At 54.5% G+C, this 20,913-nt stretch overlaps 9 protein-coding genes across 9 annotated transcripts; 2 read left to right on the top strand and 7 right to left on the bottom strand.

Annotated features, from left to right (window-relative positions):
* The first annotated feature begins 244 nt into the window (after window positions 1-244).
* On the top strand, window positions 245-645 carry LOC140117210 (histone H2B type 1-O-like). Its single transcript, XM_072133700.1, has one exon. The coding sequence runs from the start codon at window positions 265-267 to the stop codon at window positions 643-645; it is 381 nt and encodes a 126-aa protein (XP_071989801.1). The 5' UTR covers window positions 245-264.
* A 1,145-nt stretch (window positions 646-1,790) lies between these two features.
* On the bottom strand, window positions 1,791-2,093 carry LOC140116896 (histone H4-like). The gene has a single exon (XM_072133327.1). It carries the CDS (start codon window positions 2,091-2,093, stop codon window positions 1,791-1,793), a length of 303 nt encoding a protein of 100 aa, XP_071989428.1.
* A 537-nt stretch (window positions 2,094-2,630) lies between these two features.
* LOC140117208 (histone H3) lies at window positions 2,631-3,535 on the bottom strand. Its single transcript, XM_072133698.1, has one exon. It carries the CDS (start codon window positions 3,416-3,418, stop codon window positions 3,008-3,010), a length of 411 nt encoding a protein of 136 aa, XP_071989799.1. The 5' UTR covers window positions 3,419-3,535; the 3' UTR covers window positions 2,631-3,007.
* A 524-nt stretch (window positions 3,536-4,059) lies between these two features.
* Window positions 4,060-4,731, bottom strand: LOC140117207 (histone H1A-like). Its single transcript, XM_072133696.1, has one exon. It carries the CDS (start codon window positions 4,729-4,731, stop codon window positions 4,060-4,062), a length of 672 nt encoding a protein of 223 aa, XP_071989797.1.
* Window positions 4,732-9,977: 5,246 nt separating this feature from the next.
* Window positions 9,978-11,273, bottom strand: LOC140117213 (histone H2A type 1-like). Its single transcript, XM_072133705.1, has one exon. The coding sequence runs from the start codon at window positions 11,271-11,273 to the stop codon at window positions 10,881-10,883; it is 393 nt and encodes a 130-aa protein (XP_071989806.1). The 3' UTR covers window positions 9,978-10,880.
* Window positions 11,274-11,564: 291 nt separating this feature from the next.
* On the top strand, window positions 11,565-11,965 carry LOC140117214 (histone H2B type 1-O-like). Its single transcript, XM_072133706.1, has one exon. The coding sequence runs from the start codon at window positions 11,585-11,587 to the stop codon at window positions 11,963-11,965; it is 381 nt and encodes a 126-aa protein (XP_071989807.1). The 5' UTR covers window positions 11,565-11,584.
* Window positions 11,966-13,056: 1,091 nt separating this feature from the next.
* LOC140117216 (histone H4) lies at window positions 13,057-13,435 on the bottom strand. The gene has a single exon (XM_072133707.1). The coding sequence runs from the start codon at window positions 13,420-13,422 to the stop codon at window positions 13,111-13,113; it is 312 nt and encodes a 103-aa protein (XP_071989808.1). The 5' UTR covers window positions 13,423-13,435; the 3' UTR covers window positions 13,057-13,110.
* Window positions 13,436-13,959: 524 nt separating this feature from the next.
* LOC140117212 (histone H3) lies at window positions 13,960-14,864 on the bottom strand. Its single transcript, XM_072133704.1, has one exon. The coding sequence runs from the start codon at window positions 14,745-14,747 to the stop codon at window positions 14,337-14,339; it is 411 nt and encodes a 136-aa protein (XP_071989805.1). The 5' UTR covers window positions 14,748-14,864; the 3' UTR covers window positions 13,960-14,336.
* A 524-nt stretch (window positions 14,865-15,388) lies between these two features.
* On the bottom strand, window positions 15,389-16,060 carry LOC140117211 (histone H1A-like). The gene has a single exon (XM_072133701.1). It carries the CDS (start codon window positions 16,058-16,060, stop codon window positions 15,389-15,391), a length of 672 nt encoding a protein of 223 aa, XP_071989802.1.
* Between the last annotated feature and the right edge of the window lie 4,853 nt (window positions 16,061-20,913).

Here is a 20,913-nt window from a genome sequence, read left to right on the forward strand (position 1 = left end):
GCCTCTTATACCTTCCCGCCCGCTCCTCACTCTCTGTCATTGGCCGGATTGAAATCCTACCAATAGAGGCGCGGCTCTTAGACTCACCAACCAGCATGAGGAGGCGTGGTTCAGCAGTGAACACGGAGATGACACGACTCGCTCCTCCAATAGCAGGGCGAGCAGCCGGCGTCGCTCATTTGCATAGCCCGGCTATAAATACCGCGGCGCGGGGAGGTGCGGGACATTGTTCTCCGTGTCTCGGATAATAGTAACCGCTGCATCATGCCTGATCCCGCCAAGTCCGCCCCAGCGCCCAAGAAGGGCTCCAAGAAAGCCGTCACCAAGGCCCAGAAGAAGGACGGCAAGAAGCGTAGGAAGACCAGGAAGGAGAGTTACGCCATCTACGTCTACAAGGTGCTCAAGCAGGTGCACCCCGACACCGGCATCTCCTCCAAGGCCATGGGCATCATGAACTCCTTCGTCAACGACATCTTCGAGCGCATCGCAGGGGAAGCCTCCCGCCTGGCTCACTACAACAAGCGCTCCACCATCACCTCCCGGGAGATCCAGACCGCCGTCCGCCTGCTGCTGCCCGGAGAGCTGGCCAAGCACGCCGTGTCCGAGGGCACCAAGGCCGTCACCAAGTACACCAGCGCCAAGTAAGCGGCCTCCCGCCTGCCTACCCGGCACCTCCAACGCCCCAAAGGCTCTTCTAAGAGCCACCCACCCTCTCCACAACAGAGCTCACCCTTCTCTCACTCATCCCGATCCCGAGTCAAGTACAACGGTACCCCCGTGTGTAAATCTCTTATCAGCCGTTTCTACTGTTAGGTGAGGCGTGACAGTCGCTGGTGCTCATCCCGGGGGCCACTGATACATGCGGGCATAGGGCGGAATGTTGTAACAACACTCGGGGTGCGTCCTCTGTACAACAGGAAGAGATGGGCGCAGTGGTGACACATGAATCCAAGGGATATTACACGGTTATTGGGACAAACATGTAGGAATGGGGAACTTGCAGCGTCTCCTGGTGTCCAAGCGGATGCTTGGATAAGACACTGGGAGGCGGCCTGGATAAATAGCCGGGGGAGGCGGGTGACACAGACAGGCAGGCAGGCAGGCGCGCGCCCGCTCGTCAGTGTTGTGTCAGACTGACGGCTTTTATTAGAGCAGATGCTGAGCCCCGAGTGATTGTGTGTCAGACGCTTCTTGTGGTGGCCTGCGGATGCCTGGACGCCGTGTCCCGGCAGACGCCCGGGTAGTGTGAGCAGTACACAGGCACTCAGGTGTTGCGGCTGTCGCAGCGTCATCGCGATGCAACGAACAGTCCCGTATGTAGGAGAAGCCATAAAACGGCAGCACTGAGAGATTATGTGCGGAGGAGGGAGGGTAAAATTCAAATCTGGCCCGGGCGCCTAACAGCCATATGCACCCCGTTACACGTGTAGTGCCCGCGGTATCTCCTCCAGCCGCTCCTATAAGCCTCCCCCTCCGTTAGGCAAAAGATGTTGTGCAGCAGCCGCGGGGCTGATTTGACACAGCCCCGGCCCAGCTCTCATTAGCGCCAGAATCCGCACTGCGGCGGCCCCAGCAGCGGGGGCTCGATAATAAGCTACGTTTCTGTAGCGCCATCACATTCCGTAGCGCATTACAAGTCACAGGAAACATCTAGAGGCAAGGGGATGAGTGTTAGACTACAGACAGCGGTATGAAACAAAAGCATCAGAGTGCGAGCTCTTCTCTAGGAGGAGGTGGGTGGCTCTGAAAAGAGCCTTTGGGGGTGAGATGGAGCCGGGTGGGCACGAGTCTTAACCTCCGAAGCCGTAGAGAGTGCGGCCCTGGCGCTTGAGCGCGTACATGGCGGTGACGGTCTTCCTCTTGGCGTGCTCGGTGTAGGTGACAGCGTCCCGGATGACGTTCTCCAGGAACACCTTGAGGACGCCGCGGGTCTCCTCGTAGATGAGGCCGGAGATACGCTTGACTCCTCCTCTGCGAGCCAGGCGGCGGATGGCGGGCTTGGTGATTCCCTGGATGTTATCACGCAGCACCTTCCTGTGCCTCTTGGCGCCTCCTTTTCCAAGACCCTTTCCTCCTTTGCCGCGTCCAGACATCTTCTCGCTCTCGTGTAAGACAACGAATGTAACTGCGTTGGACGAGGTCTCTTTTATATACACAATGAGAGGACCAGATAGAGAACTACCGGTGGTGACGAAAGGGGCGTGTCCTTGAGCTCTCCTCCCCCTAGCCACCTATTGGCTGAACGCTGAACGTATCATCATTTTGAATCCCCCGCTCTTTCTACAATCCCTGCTACATCGCTGTGTGCGGCCCCCAGCACAAAGACTCCCGCCTCATGAGAGCGGCGGGCAAACTGAGGGAGGGGTTGCACATCTACATGTACATAGAGATGAAATATAGAAAACTGCAGATCTAACTAGGACTAGAGTCACCGAGGAGCGCAGCAGTGGCATGCGACCAAAAAGGTGTGGAGCTCTGGCAGTAACTGGGGGGGTAGAGAACCCAAACGCCTCGCACTGTGACCGTGAGCGCAGCTGCGGGTGTGACCAGAGAGGCAGAACGGGTGTGGTTCGGCAGTGACTAGTCAGGTGTGTGGTTTAGGATTTGTGCTGTGGCAGAACACGCTCTATACCGCCATTACAATTTATTTGTATAGCGCCATCATATTCCGTAGCGCTTTACACATCCTACACAAAATAGACTACTATTTTACATATATATACTTTTTATATATTTGTGTCGCTGGGCAGCGATTCCTGTCCTGGGGAGGAGGGGACATCGCTGACAGCACTAGGAGCCTGGGGAGCAGCGCGGCGTCTCCCTGTAGATAGACAAGAGGCCTGAGAGGTGGCGGCGGCTGTAGAAAAGCGGTCATAGAAGGCAGCGCCCCGGCTGCAGGGTACACGTGGGGTGTGAGGAGGTGGGGGTTATTGAGCTCGTCCTGTGGAGGATGTGGGTGGCTCTGAAAAGAGCCTTTGTGTTTTGTAGGACGGTACCCGGGGAGGACTTAGGCCCTCTCGCCGCGGATCCTGCGGGCCAGCTGGATGTCTTTGGGCATGATGGTGACTCTCTTGGCGTGGATGGCGCACAGGTTGGTGTCCTCGAAGAGGCCGACCAGATAGGCCTCGCTGGCCTCCTGCAGCGCCATGACGGCAGAGCTCTGGAAGCGCAGGTCGGTCTTGAAGTCCTGAGCGATCTCTCTGACCAGGCGCTGGAAGGGCAGCTTCCTGATGAGCAGCTCGGTGGACTTCTGGTAACGGCGGATCTCGCGGAGAGCCACGGTGCCGGGGCGGTAGCGGTGAGGCTTCTTGACTCCGCCGGTGGCGGGCGCGCTTTTCCTGGCTGCCTTGGTAGCCAGCTGCTTGCGGGGCGCTTTGCCTCCGGTGGACTTGCGGGCGGTCTGCTTAGTTCTGGCCATGGTTTTTTTTCTTTCTCTCACACACAAATAGCGGCGATGTGAGGAAACCGGCACGGAGCGCGATATTTATGCTCCCGCACTCGTCCTCATTGGCTCAAGTATAGCCCGCCCATCGACTTCATTGGCTCATTCGTAAGCCCGCCAAAACAAGAGGAAAAACAGCGAGCAGCCATTGGCTAACAGAGGCGGATAGACGTAACGTCCGGTGATAACCTCCCCTCCCGCGTGGAAGTGTCAACCGCTGCCCCAATCACTGCAGAGCGCTCCCCCCGCACCTGTCACCATCCACACAGGGCACTGCCAGTGCCTCCACCCTCAGCAGCATGCAGGCTGCGCGGGCACATAGACCCCCATCACCTCCCGCTCACTACTCTGCGGCCCCGTCCCACTGTAGACGCTGTAAGCCCTCGCCCCCTCCCGGGATGCTCTGTTCCCCCCATAGTGAGCGGACGACTCATGTGGAAGTCCGGCCACGTCCCCGGGAGTGTGACGCTGGTGGCGGCGGGGGGCTGGAGGGGTATGACCCGGCGGCTTATACTGTGCGGCGGGCTGTGGGTAAGAGCTCTGTCGGGGAGGAGGTGGTGGCTCTGAGAAGAGCCTTTGTGGGGGGTTTATATGGAAGGGCACAGGGCGGCTCCCGCTTACTTCTTGGCCGCGGGCTTCTTGGCTTTAGTAGCGGCCTTCTTCTTAGCCGGGCTCTTGGCGGCAGCAGCTTTGGGCTTGGCCGCCTTCTTAGCCGGGCTCTTGGTGACTTTCTTGGGCTTCGGGGCGGCCTTGGGCTTCTTGGCCGCTTTCTTGGGGCTCTTGGCCGCCGCTGCTGCAGGCTTCTTGGCCTTTTTGGGGCTCTTGGCGGCGCTGGGAGCCTTCTTGGGCTTCTTAGGAGACTTGGGCGCTTTCTTGGCGCTGGCGGCGGCCGGCTTCTTGGGCTTGGCCGCTGCGGGCTTCTTCTTGGCCGCCTTGTCCTTGGTGTCGAGCTGCTTCTTGTTGAGCTTGAAGGAGCCGGAGGCGCCGCTGCCTTTGACCTGGAGCAGGGTGCCCTTGGTGACCTGCGCCTTGATGGCCAGCTTGAGGCGGCTGTTATTCTTGTCGACGTCGTAGCCGCCGGCAGCCAGGGCCTTCTTGAGGGCGGCCAGGGACACCCCGCTGCGCTCCTTGGAGGCGGACACGGCTTTGATGATGAGCTCGGAGACGCTGGGGCCGGAGGGCTTCTTGGCGCTCTTCTTGGCGGCAGCGGCCTTCTTGGGCTGCTTCTTGGCCTTGGCGGCCGGTTCGGCGGCAGGGGGAGCTGCGGCGGCGGGCGCGGTTTCTGCCATCTTCAGATATGAAGGGACTCGCACACAAAACTCTGCTGACAGTTCGTGAATCGCGAGCAGCGCGCTCTCCCGCCTCTTATATCTACAACGGCGGCGCTCTGATTGGCTGCCGAGTGGCATCGTCCTCCGCTCCTATTGGCTGACGCTGAGCGCCGCTGCCGACTGTCAGTGCTTGAGCGAAGCCCCGCTCTGCCCGTGTGCTTCCCTGCCCGGGAGAGCAGCCCCTTAGCGGACACCAGCGGACAGGCCCGCGCGCTCCCCCCCTGACTCCCCACTCCCCGACAACCTCTCTGACCGTGTGCAGCCGTCACTGGCGGAGGCGCTGGGCGGGAGCCGGCAGGGGGGCCCCGGGATCTCCGCCATGGTCCTCCCGATCCGCGCGTCGCCGTGATTGTGCGGAGATCGCACTGGCGCGGGAGCTGCCGGCTTCTCCTCCCCGCACTTGTCACCGTCACTGGGATCTTCCCCACAGGATCTGCCGCGCACAAGTCTGATTGTCCCATCCGGGGAAGAGCTGGGGCTGCCGAGAGCGCGGGAGGGTAACACACAGGCGGCCCCGGCCTCCCCGTCCTGCCCTGTCCATGGATAGGACATCCCGAGGAGCTGTCACCGGCCCCGGCCCCGTCCACAGGGACATCCAAGGAGGCCGCAGCCACAATGTATCATCATCCGGTGCCCCCTGCATCATCCCTATCATCATCCAGAGCCCCCTACGCCAATAATATCATCATCCAGTGCCCCATGCATCATCCCTATCACCATCCAGTGCCCCTTACAACAATACTATCACCATCCAGAGCCCCCTCCATCATCACTATCATCATCCAGTGCCCCCTCCATCATCACTATCATCATCCAGTGCCCCCTCCATCATCACTATCATCATCCAGAGCCCCCTGCATCATCCCTATCATCATCCAGTGCCCCCTACACCAATACTATCATCATCCAGAGCCCCCTACACCATCACTATCATCATCCAGTGCCCCTGCATCATCACTATCATCATCCAGAGCCCCCTGCACCAATAATATCATCATCCAGTGCCCCCTACATCATCACCCAGTGCCCCCTGCAATAGCACTATCATCATCCAGAGTCCCCTACACCAATAATATCATCATCCAGTGCCCCCTACATCATCACTATCATCACCCAGTGCCCCTGCATCATCACTATCTCCATCCAGAGCCCCTTACATCAACACTATCATCATCCGTTGCCCCCTGCAATAACACTATCATCATCATCCAGTGCCCCCTACATCAACGCTGTCATCATCCGTTCCCCCCTACATCTACACTGTCATCATCCAGTGCCCCCTACATCCACACTATCATTATCTATTGCCCTCTACAATAACACTATCATCATCCAGTGCCCCCTGCATCAACTCTATAATCATTTGGTGTTGTCTTGTGGTGTGTGTGAGGGTTATCTATGATATATAAAGGTTAAGCAGCCCGGTCAGCTGTGGAGTGAGAGGTAAGGCTTTGATTGGCTCACAGGTGGACTGCAGACATCCTGACATCACCGCTATGGCTGAAGGCCTTTCTCCCACTGCCATAAATAGCTAAATATTTCCAATATGTGGCAGCACAATACATTCTGTTATCCAGGTGGAATTGTAATGAAAGTGACTGTGTTGTTCTTAGGGGTGCAGTGTGGAGATTTCACTTTGGCTCCTCATAGAACGTTTAATTGTGCAGCAATAAGTCATGGCAGGGAAAGTTCGCCATGTAGTTCCAAACCCAGAGGAGAAGACATGTCACCTATGAAGTTCAAAATTCTACTTCTACTTGGGACAAATCAGTACTGTAGTCGCAGACTAGCCGCCTAGATTGTGGGACAACTCTCTGTAAATAACACTACATACGCAGAGTGTCAGTGAGCCAAGTCTATGGTGGCAGCCTAGTGTGGAAACCCCATGGTGGGTTTGACAAGTTGTCATAGAAAGTCAAGTTCAAGATGGAGATCACTGTGAGGAAGATGTTGTGCTCCCCGGGGCTGCTCCCAGCAGGTGAGCAGCATTTTCAAGTTGGACTTTTAATATTTAATACCCCCTTCTGCAAACGTCGTCGTCGTCGACGGCGGCGGCAAAGGTGATGGGAAAGTGGACTGGTCCATTGCATCCCTTGTGAAGGGGAGAATCAGTCAGCCTCAGAAGAGGTAAGGGTGATGGTACAGTCCATAAGTTCTCCTATGAAGGAGGTTGGTGTAGCCCATTTCTTCTTTCTCTCAGAGGAGGAAGTGAAGGTGGTGGGCGCTCCCGATCTGCGCACGGCAGTGAATGTGCGACTACTCGGGGAGCTGCCAGCTTCTCCTGTCGGCTGCCGCACCTGGAGGCAATCTTTCAAGTTGTTGGTGCGGGGCTATATTTTACCTGTGACTCTGCCGTAGTGTAAGGCGTAGAAGCCCGCTGCTCTGCCTTGTCAGTCGCTGCCTTTGACTTGTGGTGCGCGTGACCCTGCGCAGGTCGCCGCATCGTGGAAGTGTCTGTGAGCGTGACTGTTCTGTTGCTTGTGGCGTCCAATCAGAGCTCGGCTTTCCTCGTCCCGTAGCAGCAGCTTATGAAATGGAAGCTGAGCCCGACTGGTGGACTAATCCTAACGATCCAGCGGTCTCATGGTGCGCAATTCCTTTTTTCTTTTTTACTTGTTGCAGCTACTGTGGCTTTTTGGCAGTTGTGGGGGCTCTTTGGTGACTTTCTTAGGCTTCGGGGTGGCCTTGGCCGGGCTACTGTGTGGGGTCCTTAGATTATTGTGGGGGCGCTGTGCTTAATTTGGGTGACGTGGTGCAGGCATTTGGCTATTTTTGGCTAATGTGGTATTGTTACCAATTTGGCTCCAGTTGGGTCACTGCGACTACAGTGGCTGCTGTGAGGGCACTTTGACAATATTGGCTTCTTCTGGGGTCACTGTGACTATTTTGGCTACGGTAGGATCTGGCAGTGTAACCATATCGGCCAATCGGCTCTCCCAGAAGAAGCCATATCGTGGCGAAACACGTGTCGGGGTTTATTCGGTCTTGCAAAGAAAATGTTAGGGATCACGAGGGCGCACGCTATGGGTATGATTGGAACCGTTGCCGTCGCTGGTATCAGTTGTCATGTTTTGGTGGAACACTAACCTGTAGCACCCCCTCTAGCGGGTTTCCGCGGGTCCAGCAAAATGAATCCAACAGTGTGATTTCTTTGGTCCAGGTTCACACTATAGTCCCCGTTGTAGTCCAAGCAATAGCTGAGCAATAGCGAAGCCCCGGCCGGTAGCTTCGCTAAGTCAGACTAGTAAAAACAGATGTACCGGTGACGTCACCCACAAGGTACGGATGGTCCAGAAGGACAAACAGGAATATCCACCGACATGTTGTCCAAAGCAATGGCTTTCTTCCTCCAGGAATGCGTCGGTGGATATTCCTGGATATACCACAATTATAATCCTTCCGATTACACCTATAACTAAACGACACTAGGTGGCAGTAGAGTATTAAAAGTTATCTTTTATTTAGAATTCAACTTTAAAAGATACAAAACATGGGTTCTTTCACTTAGTTTAACCCCTTAACGCTCTGCGCCGTAGCTCTATGGCGCAGAGGTATAAGGGATGTATGAAGAGGGCTCACGGGCTGAGTCCTCTTCATACAAAGGTGGGGGTTTTTGCAAAATGCATAAAACCCCCACTGCTAATAACCGCGGTCGGTGCTAGCACCGATCGCGGCTATTAACCCCCCCGTTGCCGCCGGCAAAGTCGCCGGCGGCACTTAAAAGACGGCGGCGCGCGGGCGCCGCCATCTTTTTTTCGATCGCCACGCCCCCGAACGTCATCGGGGGGCGGCGATCGGTTGCCATGGTAGCCTCGTGTCTTCTTTTGACACGAGGCTATCTGGCAGCTGCAGATTCGTTACAATGAGCCAGTGGCTCATTGTAATGAATGTGCTGCAAAAATGCCATATATTGCAATACAGAAGTATTGCAGTATATGGTAGGAGCGATCTGACCATCTAGGGTTAATGTACCCTAGATGGTCTAAAAGATAGTGAAAAAAAAAAGTTTAAAAAATAAAAAAAATTAATAAAATATTAAAAGTTCAAATCACCCCCCTTTCCCTAGAACGGATATAAAACATAATAAACAGTAAAAATCACAAACATATTAGGTATCGCCGCGTCCCAAAATGCCCGACCTATCAAAATATAAAAACGGTTACGGACGGCGGTGACCTCCGAGGCGGGAAATGACGCCCAAATGTCCGAAATGCGACTTTTACACCTTTTTACATAACATAAAAAATGAAATAAAAAATGATCAAAATATCGCACAGACCTCAAAACGGTAGCAATGAAAACGTCGCCTCATTTGGCAAAAAATGACACCTCACACATCTCCGTGCGCCAAAGTATGAAAAAGTTATTAGCGTCAGAAGATGGCGAAATTTTTTTTTTCTTTTTTGTACACATTCGTTTAATTTTTGAAAATGTATTAAAACTAAATCTAAATCTAAATTTGGTATCACCGCGATCGCACCGAACCAAAGAATAAAGTAGGCGTGTTATTTGGAGCGAAGAGTGAAAGTCGTAAAAACTGAGCCCACAAGAACGTGACGCACGTGACGTTTTTTTTCAATTTTTCCACATTTGGAATTTTTTTTCAGCTACGCAGTACACGGCATGTTAAAATAAATAACATCACGGGAAAGTAAAATTTGTTACGCACAAAATAAGCCCTCACACAGGTCTGTACACGTAAAAATGAAAAAGTTATGGATTTTTGAAGTTGGAGAGCGAGAAATCGGCCGAAAAACCCTGCGTCCTTAAGGGGTTAAGCAATGCCATGGGATTATCTGGAAAAAAAGTCTCAGGGGGGACAGCAAAAACATTTGTTTTAAAAACATAGAAAAAGTAGAAAAGTGTAGAAAGATTAAAAACTTAATGCACTAAACGGGAGAGACCTTAGCTGGTGAATATAAAATACTTATTGCATCCTTACTTGCCCGGCCAAACAAAGGTTAGACTGCACCTAAATCTTACTGTTTTCCTTATCGCTGTGCAATCACTATCTAAGAAACATATGTGGTTTTTTTTACCTTTCTTTTGGTGCAGAGTTAGATGGTGTGTGCCGGTCACCAGTATCAAGGTCTCAACCCGGTGATTGCCTCGACGCGCGTTTCGCCAAACGGCTTCGTCAGGAGGAATGGTCCGTGGTTGCTATGCACTTTAATCCTGTTCCCCTGCAGGCTTTGGATGCAGGAATTTCTTTATTTTTGGGCATATGTGCGAATTATTCATTACCCTTTTCTGTTTCATGCCTTGGTCAGAGTCTGATTAGTTTTGAGACCGTTTTCGGCACTACTTACTTAGTACACTGCAAAAAGTGCAGGGAACACCATTGATTGCTTCTGTTGTGTACACTCGGGCCCTTGTGTAATAGTTTGTTTCTGTATGTTGTTCCTCCATTTGTGTGTCAATTTTAACTTGTTCAGCATTGGTATTTGAATGTAATAAAATTTACATTTTACTAGCTACTTTATTATTTATTTTTTTAATTCTTTCATATGTTTAGGGGTAATAATATTGCCCAATCGGGTAGCATTGTGAATCTTTTGACGCCACTGGGACTATATTGGCTACTGTTGGGGGCAATGTGACCATTTCCCAAAAAGCGCCACCTGGTGGACAATCCTGCAGATCTAGTGTAGAACCATTTAGTTCTCAGTCGGAAAGTTGTTGGGGGGGGGTTTGAATCTCCCGCTCGTTCGCTCGCTCTGTGTGACGTCAACAGCCGCAGCTCCGTCCCTGCGTGGAGGGCGAGCGCCATCCTCCTCGGCTCCCGGAGATGCCGTGCCCGGCCGGGAGGGTGCAGCGCCCCCCAGTGACGGAGAGTCGGGGCGCAGCCTGCGGGGCGGGCGGTCACATCCATCCCCTTTGTGTAGCCGCTAGCAACTAGTGACACCGGCAGGAGAGCGATAGAGGCGGGGGAGCGCAGACACGAGCAGTATAATGTGTGGTGTACACGTAGTATTGTATAGAGAGAGTGTGTGATGTACCGGGGAGACACCCGGGGCTGCAGCTCTGTCAGGAGGAGGTGGGTGGCTCTTAGAAGAGCCTTTGTGTGTAGTGGGGATCGGGTGCTGGAGCAGCAGCGGCGGCGGCGCTCACTTGCTCTTGGCGGGCTTGCTGCTCTCGGTCTTCTTGGGCAGCAGCACGGCCTGGATGTTGGGCAGGACGCCTCCCTGGGCGATGGTGACTCCTCCCAGCAGCTTGTTGAGCTCCTCGTCGTTGCGCACGGCCAGCTGCAGGTGGCGGGGGATGATGCGGGTCTTCTTGTTGTCCCGGGCGGCGTTGCCGGCCAGCTCGAGGATCTCAGCGGTGAGGTACTCGAGCACGGCGGCCAGGTAGACGGGAGCGCCGGCCCCGACTCTCTCGGCGTAGTTGCCCTTGCGGAGGAGCCTGTGCACACGACCGACGGGGAACTGCAGGCCGGCCCGGGATGAGCGGGTCTTGGCCTTAGCGCGGACCTTTCCTCCTTGTTTGCCACGTCCAGACATGATGCTAGAGATTCAGTACGACTGATGCCGCTCAGCCGCCTCCTGCCGCCTCTTATACCTTCCCGCCCGCTCCTCACTCTCTGTCATTGGCCGGATTGAAATCCTACCAATAGAGGCGCGGCTCTTAGACTCACCAACCAGCATGAGGAGGCGTGGTTCAGCAGTGAACACGGAGATGACACGACTCGCTCCTCCAATAGCAGGGCGAGCAGCCGGCGTCGCTCATTTGCATAGCCCGGCTATAAATACCGCGGCGCGGGGAGGTGCGGGACATTGTTCTCCGTGTCTCGGATAATAGTAACCGCTGCATCATGCCTGATCCCGCCAAGTCCGCCCCAGCGCCCAAGAAGGGCTCCAAGAAAGCCGTCACCAAGGCCCAGAAGAAGGACGGCAAGAAGCGTAGGAAGACCAGGAAGGAGAGTTACGCCATCTACGTCTACAAGGTGCTCAAGCAGGTGCACCCCGACACCGGCATCTCCTCCAAGGCCATGGGCATCATGAACTCCTTCGTCAACGACATCTTCGAGCGCATCGCAGGGGAAGCCTCCCGCCTGGCTCACTACAACAAGCGCTCCACCATCACCTCCCGGGAGATCCAGACCGCCGTCCGCCTGCTGCTGCCCGGAGAGCTGGCCAAGCACGCCGTGTCCGAGGGCACCAAGGCCGTCACCAAGTACACCAGCGCCAAGTAAGCGGCCTCCCGCCTGCCTACCCGGCACCTCCAACGCCCCAAAGGCTCTTCTAAGAGCCACCCACCCTCTCCACAACAGAGCTCACCCTTCTCTCACTCATCCCGATCCCGAGTCAAGTACAACGGTACCCCCGTGTGTAAATCTCTTATCAGCCGTTTCTACTGTTAGGTGAGGCGTGACAGTCGCTGGTGCTCATCCCGGGGGCCACTGATACATGCGGGCATAGGGCGGAATGTTGTAACAACACTCGGGGTGCGTCCTCTGTACAACAGGAAGAGATGGGCGCAGTGGTGACACATGAATCCAAGGGATATTACACGGTTATTGGGACAAACATGTAGGAATGGGGAACTTGCAGCGTCTCCTGGTGTCCAAGCGGATGCTTGGATAAGACACTGGGAGGCGGCCTGGATAAATAGCCGGGGGAGGCGGGTGACACAGACAGGCAGGCAGGCAGGCGCGCGCCCGCTCGTCAGTGTTGTGTCAGACTGACGGCTTTTATTAGAGCAGATGCTGAGCCCCGAGTGATTGTGTGTCAGACGCTTCTTGTGGTGGCCTGCGGATGCCTGGACGCCGTGTCCCGGCAGACGCCCGGGTAGTGTGAGCAGTACACAGGCACTCAGGTGTTGCGGCTGTCGCAGCGTCATCGCGATGCAACGAACAGTCCCGTATGTAGGAGAAGCCATAAAACGGCAGCACTGAGAGATTATGTGCGGAGGAGGGAGGGTAAAATTCAAATCTGGCCCGGGCGCCTAACAGCCATATGCACCCCGTTACACGTGTAGTGCCCGCGGTATCTCCTCCAGCCGCTCCTATAAGCCTCCCCCTCCGTTAGGCAAAAGATGTTGTGCAGCAGCCGCGGGGCTGATTTGACACAGCCCCGGCCCAGCTCTCATTAGCGCCAGAATCCGCACTGCGGCGGCCCCAGCAGCGGGGGCTCGATAATAAGCTACGTTTCTGTAGCGCCATCACATTCCGTAGCGCATTACAAGTCACAGGAAACATCTAGAGGCAAGGGGATGAGTGTTAGACTACAGACAGCGGTATGAAACAAAAGCATCAGAGTGCGAGCTCTTCTCTAGGAGGAGGTGGGTGGCTCTGAAAAGAGCCTTTGGGGGTGAGATGGAGCCGGGTGGGCACGAGTCTTAACCTCCGAAGCCGTAGAGAGTGCGGCCCTGGCGCTTGAGCGCGTACACCACGTCCATGGCGGTGACGGTCTTCCTCTTGGCGTGCTCGGTGTAGGTGACAGCGTCCCGGATGACGTTCTCCAGGAACACCTTGAGGACGCCGCGGGTCTCCTCGTAGATGAGGCCGGAGATACGCTTGACTCCTCCTCTGCGAGCCAGGCGGCGGATGGCGGGCTTGGTGATTCCCTGGATGTTATCACGCAGCACCTTCCTGTGCCTCTTGGCGCCTCCTTTTCCAAGACCCTTTCCTCCTTTGCCGCGTCCAGACATCTTCTCGCTCTCGTGTAAGACAACGAATGTAACTGCGTTGGACGAGGTCTCTTTTATATACACAATGAGAGGACCAGATAGAGAACTACCGGTGGTGACGAAAGGGGCGTGTCCTTGAGCTCTCCTCCCCCTAGCCACCTATTGGCTGAACGCTGAACGTATCATCATTTTGAATCCCCCGCTCTTTCTACAATCCCTGCTACATCGCTGTGTGCGGCCCCCAGCACAAAGACTCCCGCCTCATGAGAGCGGCGGGCAAACTGAGGGAGGGGTTGCACATCTACATGTACATAGAGATGAAATATAGAAAACTGCAGATCTAACTAGGACTAGAGTCACCGAGGAGCGCAGCAGTGGCATGCGACCAAAAAGGTGTGGAGCTCTGGCAGTAACTGGGGGGGTAGAGAACCCAAACGCCTCGCACTGTGACCGTGAGCGCAGCTGCGGGTGTGACCAGAGAGGCAGAACGGGTGTGGTTCGGCAGTGACTAGTCAGGTGTGTGGTTTAGGATTTGTGCTGTGGCAGAACACGCTCTATACCGCCATTACAATTTATTTGTATAGCGCCATCATATTCCGTAGCGCTTTACACATCCTACACAAAATAGACTACTATTTTACATATATATACTTTTTATATATTTGTGTCGCTGGGCAGCGATTCCTGTCCTGGGGAGGAGGGGACATCGCTGACAGCACTAGGAGCCTGGGGAGCAGCGCGGCGTCTCCCTGTAGATAGACAAGAGGCCTGAGAGGTGGCGGCGGCTGTAGAAAAGCGGTCATAGAAGGCAGCGCCCCGGCTGCAGGGTACACGTGGGGTGTGAGGAGGTGGGGGTTATTGAGCTCGTCCTGTGGAGGATGTGGGTGGCTCTGAAAAGAGCCTTTGTGTTTTGTAGGACGGTACCCGGGGAGGACTTAGGCCCTCTCGCCGCGGATCCTGCGGGCCAGCTGGATGTCTTTGGGCATGATGGTGACTCTCTTGGCGTGGATGGCGCACAGGTTGGTGTCCTCGAAGAGGCCGACCAGATAGGCCTCGCTGGCCTCCTGCAGCGCCATGACGGCAGAGCTCTGGAAGCGCAGGTCGGTCTTGAAGTCCTGAGCGATCTCTCTGACCAGGCGCTGGAAGGGCAGCTTCCTGATGAGCAGCTCGGTGGACTTCTGGTAACGGCGGATCTCGCGGAGAGCCACGGTGCCGGGGCGGTAGCGGTGAGGCTTCTTGACTCCGCCGGTGGCGGGCGCGCTTTTCCTGGCTGCCTTGGTAGCCAGCTGCTTGCGGGGCGCTTTGCCTCCGGTGGACTTGCGGGCGGTCTGCTTAGTTCTGGCCATGGTTTTTTTTCTTTCTCTCACACACAAATAGCGGCGATGTGAGGAAACCGGCACGGAGCGCGATATTTATGCTCCCGCACTCGTCCTCATTGGCTCAAGTATAGCCCGCCCATCGACTTCATTGGCTCATTCGTAAGCCCGCCAAAACAAGAGGAAAAACAGCGAGCAGCCATTGGCTAACAGAGGCGGATAGACGTAACGTCCGGTGATAACCTCCCCTCCCGCGTGGAAGTGTCAACCGCTGCCCCAATCACTGCAGAGCGCTCCCCCCGCACCTGTCACCATCCACACAGGGCACTGCCAGTGCCTCCACCCTCAGCAGCATGCAGGCTGCGCGGGCACATAGACCCCCATCACCTCCCGCTCACTACTCTGCGGCCCCGTCCCACTGTAGACGCTGTAAGCCCTCGCCCCCTCCCGGGATGCTCTGTTCCCCCCATAGTGAGCGGACGACTCATGTGGAAGTCCGGCCACGTCCCCGGGAGTGTGACGCTGGTGGCGGCGGGGGGCTGGAGGGGTATGACCCGGCGGCTTATACTGTGCGGCGGGCTGTGGGTAAGAGCTCTGTCGGGGAGGAGGTGGTGGCTCTGAGAAGAGCCTTTGTGGGGGGTTTATATGGAAGGGCACAGGGCGGCTCCCGCTTACTTCTTGGCCGCGGGCTTCTTGGCTTTAGTAGCGGCCTTCTTCTTAGCCGGGCTCTTGGCGGCAGCAGCTTTGGGCTTGGCCGCCTTCTTAGCCGGGCTCTTGGTGACTTTCTTGGGCTTCGGGGCGGCCTTGGGCTTCTTGGCCGCTTTCTTGGGGCTCTTGGCCGCCGCTGCTGCAGGCTTCTTGGCCTTTTTGGGGCTCTTGGCGGCGCTGGGAGCCTTCTTGGGCTTCTTAGGAGACTTGGGCGCTTTCTTGGCGCTGGCGGCGGCCGGCTTCTTGGGCTTGGCCGCTGCGGGCTTCTTCTTGGCCGCCTTGTCCTTGGTGTCGAGCTGCTTCTTGTTGAGCTTGAAGGAGCCGGAGGCGCCGCTGCCTTTGACCTGGAGCAGGGTGCCCTTGGTGACCTGCGCCTTGATGGCCAGCTTGAGGCGGCTGTTATTCTTGTCGACGTCGTAGCCGCCGGCAGCCAGGGCCTTCTTGAGGGCGGCCAGGGACACCCCGCTGCGCTCCTTGGAGGCGGACACGGCTTTGATGATGAGCTCGGAGACGCTGGGGCCGGAGGGCTTCTTGGCGCTCTTCTTGGCGGCAGCGGCCTTCTTGGGCTGCTTCTTGGCCTTGGCGGCCGGTTCGGCGGCAGGGGGAGCTGCGGCGGCGGGCGCGGTTTCTGCCATCTTCAGATATGAAGGGACTCGCACACAAAACTCTGCTGACAGTTCGTGAATCGCGAGCAGCGCGCTCTCCCGCCTCTTATATCTACAACGGCGGCGCTCTGATTGGCTGCCGAGTGGCATCGTCCTCCGCTCCTATTGGCTGACGCTGAGCGCCGCTGCCGACTGTCAGTGCTTGAGCGAAGCCCCGCTCTGCCCGTGTGCTTCCCTGCCCGGGAGAGCAGCCCCTTAGCGGACACCAGCGGACAGGCCCGCGCGCTCCCCCCCTGACTCCCCACTCCCCGACAACCTCTCTGACCGTGTGCAGCCGTCACTGGCGGAGGCGCTGGGCGGGAGCCGGCAGGGGGGCCCCGGGATCTCCGCCATGGTCCTCCCGATCCGCGCGTCGCCGTGATTGTGCGGAGATCGCACTGGCGCGGGAGCTGCCGGCTTCTCCTCCCCGCACTTGTCACCGTCACTGGGATCTTCCCCACAGGATCTGCCGCGCACAAGTCTGATTGTCCCATCCGGGGAAGAGCTGGGGCTGCCGAGAGCGCGGGAGGGTAACACACAGGCGGCCCCGGCCTCCCCGTCCTGCCCTGTCCATGGATAGGACATCCCGAGGAGCTGTCACCGGCCCCGGCCCCGTCCACAGGGACATCCAAGGAGGCCGCAGCCACAATGTATCATCATCCGGTGCCCCCTGCATCATCCCTATCATCATCCAGAGCCCCCTACGCCAATAATATCATCATCCAGTGCCCCATGCATCATCCCTATCACCATCCAGTGCCCCTTACAACAATACTATCACCATCCAGAGCCCCCTCCATCATCACTATCATCATCCAGTGCCCCCTCCATCATCACTATCATCATCCAGTGCCCCCTCCATCATCACTATCATCATCCAGAGCCCCCTGCATCATCCCTATCATCATCCAGTGCCCCCTACACCAATACTATCATCATCCAGAGCCCCCTACACCATCACTATCATCATCCAGTGCCCCTGCATCATCACTATCATCATCCAGAGCCCCCTGCACCAATAATATCATCATCCAGTGCCCCCTACATCATCACCCAGTGCCCCCTGCAATAGCACTATCATCATCCAGAGTCCCCTACACCAATAATATCATCATCCAGTGCCCCCTACATCATCACTATCATCACCCAGTGCCCCTGCATCATCACTATCTCCATCCAGAGCCCCTTACATCAACACTATCATCATCCGTTGCCCCCTGCAATAACACTATCATCATCATCCAGTGCCCCCTACATCAACGCTGTCATCATCCGTTCCCCCCTACATCTACACTGTCATCATCCAGTGCCCCCTACATCCACACTATCATTATCTATTGCCCTCTACAATAACACTATCATCATCCAGTGCCCCCTGCATCAACTCTATAATCATTTGGTGTTGTCTTGTGGTGTGTGTGAGGGTTATCTATGATATATAAAGGTTAAGCAGCCCGGTCAGCTGTGGAGTGAGAGGTAAGGCTTTGATTGGCTCACAGGTGGACTGCAGACATCCTGACATCACCGCTATGGCTGAAGGCCTTTCTCCCACTGCCATAAATAGCTAAATATTTCCAATATGTGGCAGCACAATACATTCTGTTATCCAGGTGGAATTGTAATGAAAGTGACTGTGTTGTTCTTAGGGGTGCAGTGTGGAGATTTCACTTTGGCTCCTCATAGAACGTTTAATTGTGCAGCAATAAGTCATGGCAGGGAAAGTTCGCCATGTAGTTCCAAACCCAGAGGAGAAGACATGTCACCTATGAAGTTCAAAATTCTACTTCTACTTGGGACAAATCAGTACTGTAGTCGCAGACTAGCCGCCTAGATTGTGGGACAACTCTCTGTAAATAACACTACATACGCAGAGTGTCAGTGAGCCAAGTCTATGGTGGCAGCCTAGTGTGGAAACCCCATGGTGGGTTTGACAAGTTGTCATAGAAAGTCAAGTTCAAGATGGAGATCACTGTGAGGAAGATGTTGTGCTCCCCGGGGCTGCTCCCAGCAGGTGAGCAGCATTTTCAAGTTGGACTTTTAATATTTAATACCCCCTTCTGCAAACGTCGTCGTCGTCGACGGCGGCGGCAAAGGTGATGGGAAAGTGGACTGGTCCATTGCATCCCTTGTGAAGGGGAGAATCAGTCAGCCTCAGAAGAGGTAAGGGTGATGGTACAGTCCATAAGTTCTCCTATGAAGGAGGTTGGTGTAGCCCATTTCTTCTTTCTCTCAGAGGAGGAAGTGAAGGTGGTGGGCGCTCCCGATCTGCGCACGGCAGTGAATGTGCGACTACTCGGGGAGCTGCCAGCTTCTCCTGTCGGCTGCCGCACCTGGAGGCAATCTTTCAAGTTGTTGGTGCGGGGCTATATTTTACCTGTGACTCTGCCGTAGTGTAAGGCGTAGAAGCCCGCTGCTCTGCCTTGTCAGTCGCTGCCTTTGACTTGTGGTGCGCGTGACCCTGCGCAGGTCGCCGCATCGTGGAAGTGTCTGTGAGCGTGACTGTTCTGTTGCTTGTGGCGTCCAATCAGAGCTCGGCTTTCCTCGTCCCGTAGCAGCAGCTTATGAAATGGAAGCTGAGCCCGACTGGTGGACTAATCCTAACGATCCAGCGGTCTCATGGTGCGCAATTCCTTTTTTCTTTTTTACTTGTTGCAGCTACTGTGGCTTTTTGGCAGTTGTGGGGGCTCTTTGGTGACTTTCTTAGGCTTCGGGGTGGCCTTGGCCGGGCTACTGTGTGGGGTCCTTAGATTATTGTGGGGGCGCTGTGCTTAATTTGGGTGACGTGGTGCAGGCATTTGGCTATTTTTGGCTAATGTGGTATTGTTACCAATTTGGCTCCAGTTGGGTCACTGCGACTACAGTGGCTGCTGTGAGGGCACTTTGACAATATTGGCTTCTTCTGGGGTCACTGTGACTATTTTGGCTACGGTAGGATCTGGCAGTGTAACCATATCGGCCAATCGGCTCTCCCAGAAGAAGCCATATCGTGGCGAAACACGTGTCGGGGTTTATTCGGTCTTGCAAAGAAAATGTTAGGGATCACGAGGGCGCACGCTATGGGTATGATTGGAACCGTTGCCGTCGCTGGTATCAGTTGTCATGTTTTGGTGGAACACTAACCTGTAGCACCCCCTCTAGCGGGTTTCCGCGGGTCCAGCAAAATGAATCCAACAGTGTGATTTCTTTGGTCCAGGTTCACACTATAGTCCCCGTTGTAGTCCAAGCAATAGCTGAGCAATAGCGAAGCCCCGGCCGGTAGCTTCGCTAAGTCAGACTAGTAAAAACAGATGTACCGGTGACGTCACCCACAAGGTACGGATGGTCCAGAAGGACAAACAGGAATATCCACCGACATGTTGTCCAAAGCAATGGCTTTCTTCCTCCAGGAATGCGTCGGTGGATATTCCTGGATATACCACAATTATAATCCTTCCGATTACACCTATAACTAAACGACACTAGGTGGCAGTAGAGTATTAAAAGTTATCTTTTATTTAGAATTCAACTTTAAAAGATACAAAACATGGGTTCTTTCACTTAGTTTAACCCCTTAACGCTCTGCGCCGTAGCTCTACGGCGCAGAGGTATAAGGGATGTATGAAGAGGGCTCACGGGCTGAGTCCTCTTCATACAAAGGTGGGGGTTTTTGCAAAATGCATAAAACCCCCACTGCTAATAACCGCGGTCGGTGCTAGCACCGATCGCGGCTATTAACCCCCCCGTTGCCGCCGGCAAAGTCGCCGGCGGCACTTAAAAGACGGCGGCGCGCGGGCGCCGCCATCTTTTTTTCGATCGCCACGCCCCCGAACGTCATCGGGGGGCGGCGATCGGTTGCCATGGTAGCCTCGTGTCTTCTTTTGACACGAGGCTATCTGGCAGCTGCAGATTCGTTACAATGAGCCAGTGGCTCATTGTAATGAATGTGCTGCAAAAATGCCATATATTGCAATACAGAAGTATTGCAGTATATGGTAGGAGCGATCTGACCATCTAGGGTTAATGTACCCTAGATGGTCTAAAAGATAGTGAAAAAAAAAAGAAAAAAAAAAGTTTAAAAAATAAAAAAAATTAATAAAATATTAAAAGTTCAAATCACCCCCCTTTCCCTAGAACGGATATAAAACATAATAAACAGTAAAAATCACAAACATATTAGGTATCGCCGCGTCCCAAAATGCCCGACCTATCAAAATATAAAAACGGTTACGGACGGCGGTGACCTCCGAGGCGGGAAATGACGCCCAAATGTCCGAAATGCGACTTTTACACCTTTTTACATAACATAAAAAATGAAATAAAAAATGATCAAAATATCGCACAGACCTCAAAACGGTAGCAATGAAAACGTCGCCTCATTTGGCAAAAAATGACACCTCACACATCTCCGTGCGCCAAAGTATGAAAAAGTTATTAGCGTCAGAAGATGGCGAAATTTTTTTTTTCTTTTTTGTACACATTCGTTTAATTTTTGAAAATGTATTAAAACTAAATCTAAATCTAAATTTGGTATCACCGCGATCGCACCGAACCAAAGAATAAAGTAGGCGTGTTATTTGGAGCGAAGAGTGAAAGTCGTAAAAACTGAGCCCACAAGAACGTGACGCACGTGACGTTTTTTTTCAATTTTTCCACATTTGGAATTTTTTTTCAGCTACGCAGTACACGGCATGTTAAAATAAATAACATCACGGGAAAGTAAAATTTGTTACGCACAAAATAAGCCCTCACACAGGTCTGTACACGTAAAAATGAAAAAGTTATGGATTTTTGAAGTTGGAGAGCGAGAAATCGGCCGAAAAACCCTGCGTCCTTAAGGGGTTAAGCAATGCCATGGGATTATCTGG

Source organism: Engystomops pustulosus, chromosome 2, assembly GCF_040894005.1.
Source record: "Engystomops pustulosus chromosome 2, aEngPut4.maternal, whole genome shotgun sequence".
NCBI lineage: Eukaryota > Metazoa > Chordata > Amphibia > Anura > Leptodactylidae > Engystomops > Engystomops pustulosus.

Excerpts from the sequence above, each read along its gene's own strand:
- LOC140117211 (XM_072133701.1), bottom strand. The coding sequence starts at position 16,060 with ATGGCAGAAACCGCGCCCGCCGCCGCAGCTCCCCCTGCCGCCGAACCG.
- LOC140116896 (XM_072133327.1), bottom strand. The coding sequence starts at position 2,093 with ATGTCTGGACGCGGCAAAGGAGGAAAGGGTCTTGGAAAAGGAGGCGCC.
- LOC140117208 (XM_072133698.1), bottom strand. The coding sequence starts at position 3,418 with ATGGCCAGAACTAAGCAGACCGCCCGCAAGTCCACCGGAGGCAAAGCG.
- LOC140117216 (XM_072133707.1), bottom strand. The coding sequence starts at position 13,422 with ATGTCTGGACGCGGCAAAGGAGGAAAGGGTCTTGGAAAAGGAGGCGCC.
- LOC140117210 (XM_072133700.1), top strand. The coding sequence starts at position 265 with ATGCCTGATCCCGCCAAGTCCGCCCCAGCGCCCAAGAAGGGCTCCAAG.
- LOC140117212 (XM_072133704.1), bottom strand. The coding sequence starts at position 14,747 with ATGGCCAGAACTAAGCAGACCGCCCGCAAGTCCACCGGAGGCAAAGCG.
- LOC140117207 (XM_072133696.1), bottom strand. The coding sequence starts at position 4,731 with ATGGCAGAAACCGCGCCCGCCGCCGCAGCTCCCCCTGCCGCCGAACCG.
- LOC140117213 (XM_072133705.1), bottom strand. The coding sequence starts at position 11,273 with ATGTCTGGACGTGGCAAACAAGGAGGAAAGGTCCGCGCTAAGGCCAAG.
- LOC140117214 (XM_072133706.1), top strand. The coding sequence starts at position 11,585 with ATGCCTGATCCCGCCAAGTCCGCCCCAGCGCCCAAGAAGGGCTCCAAG.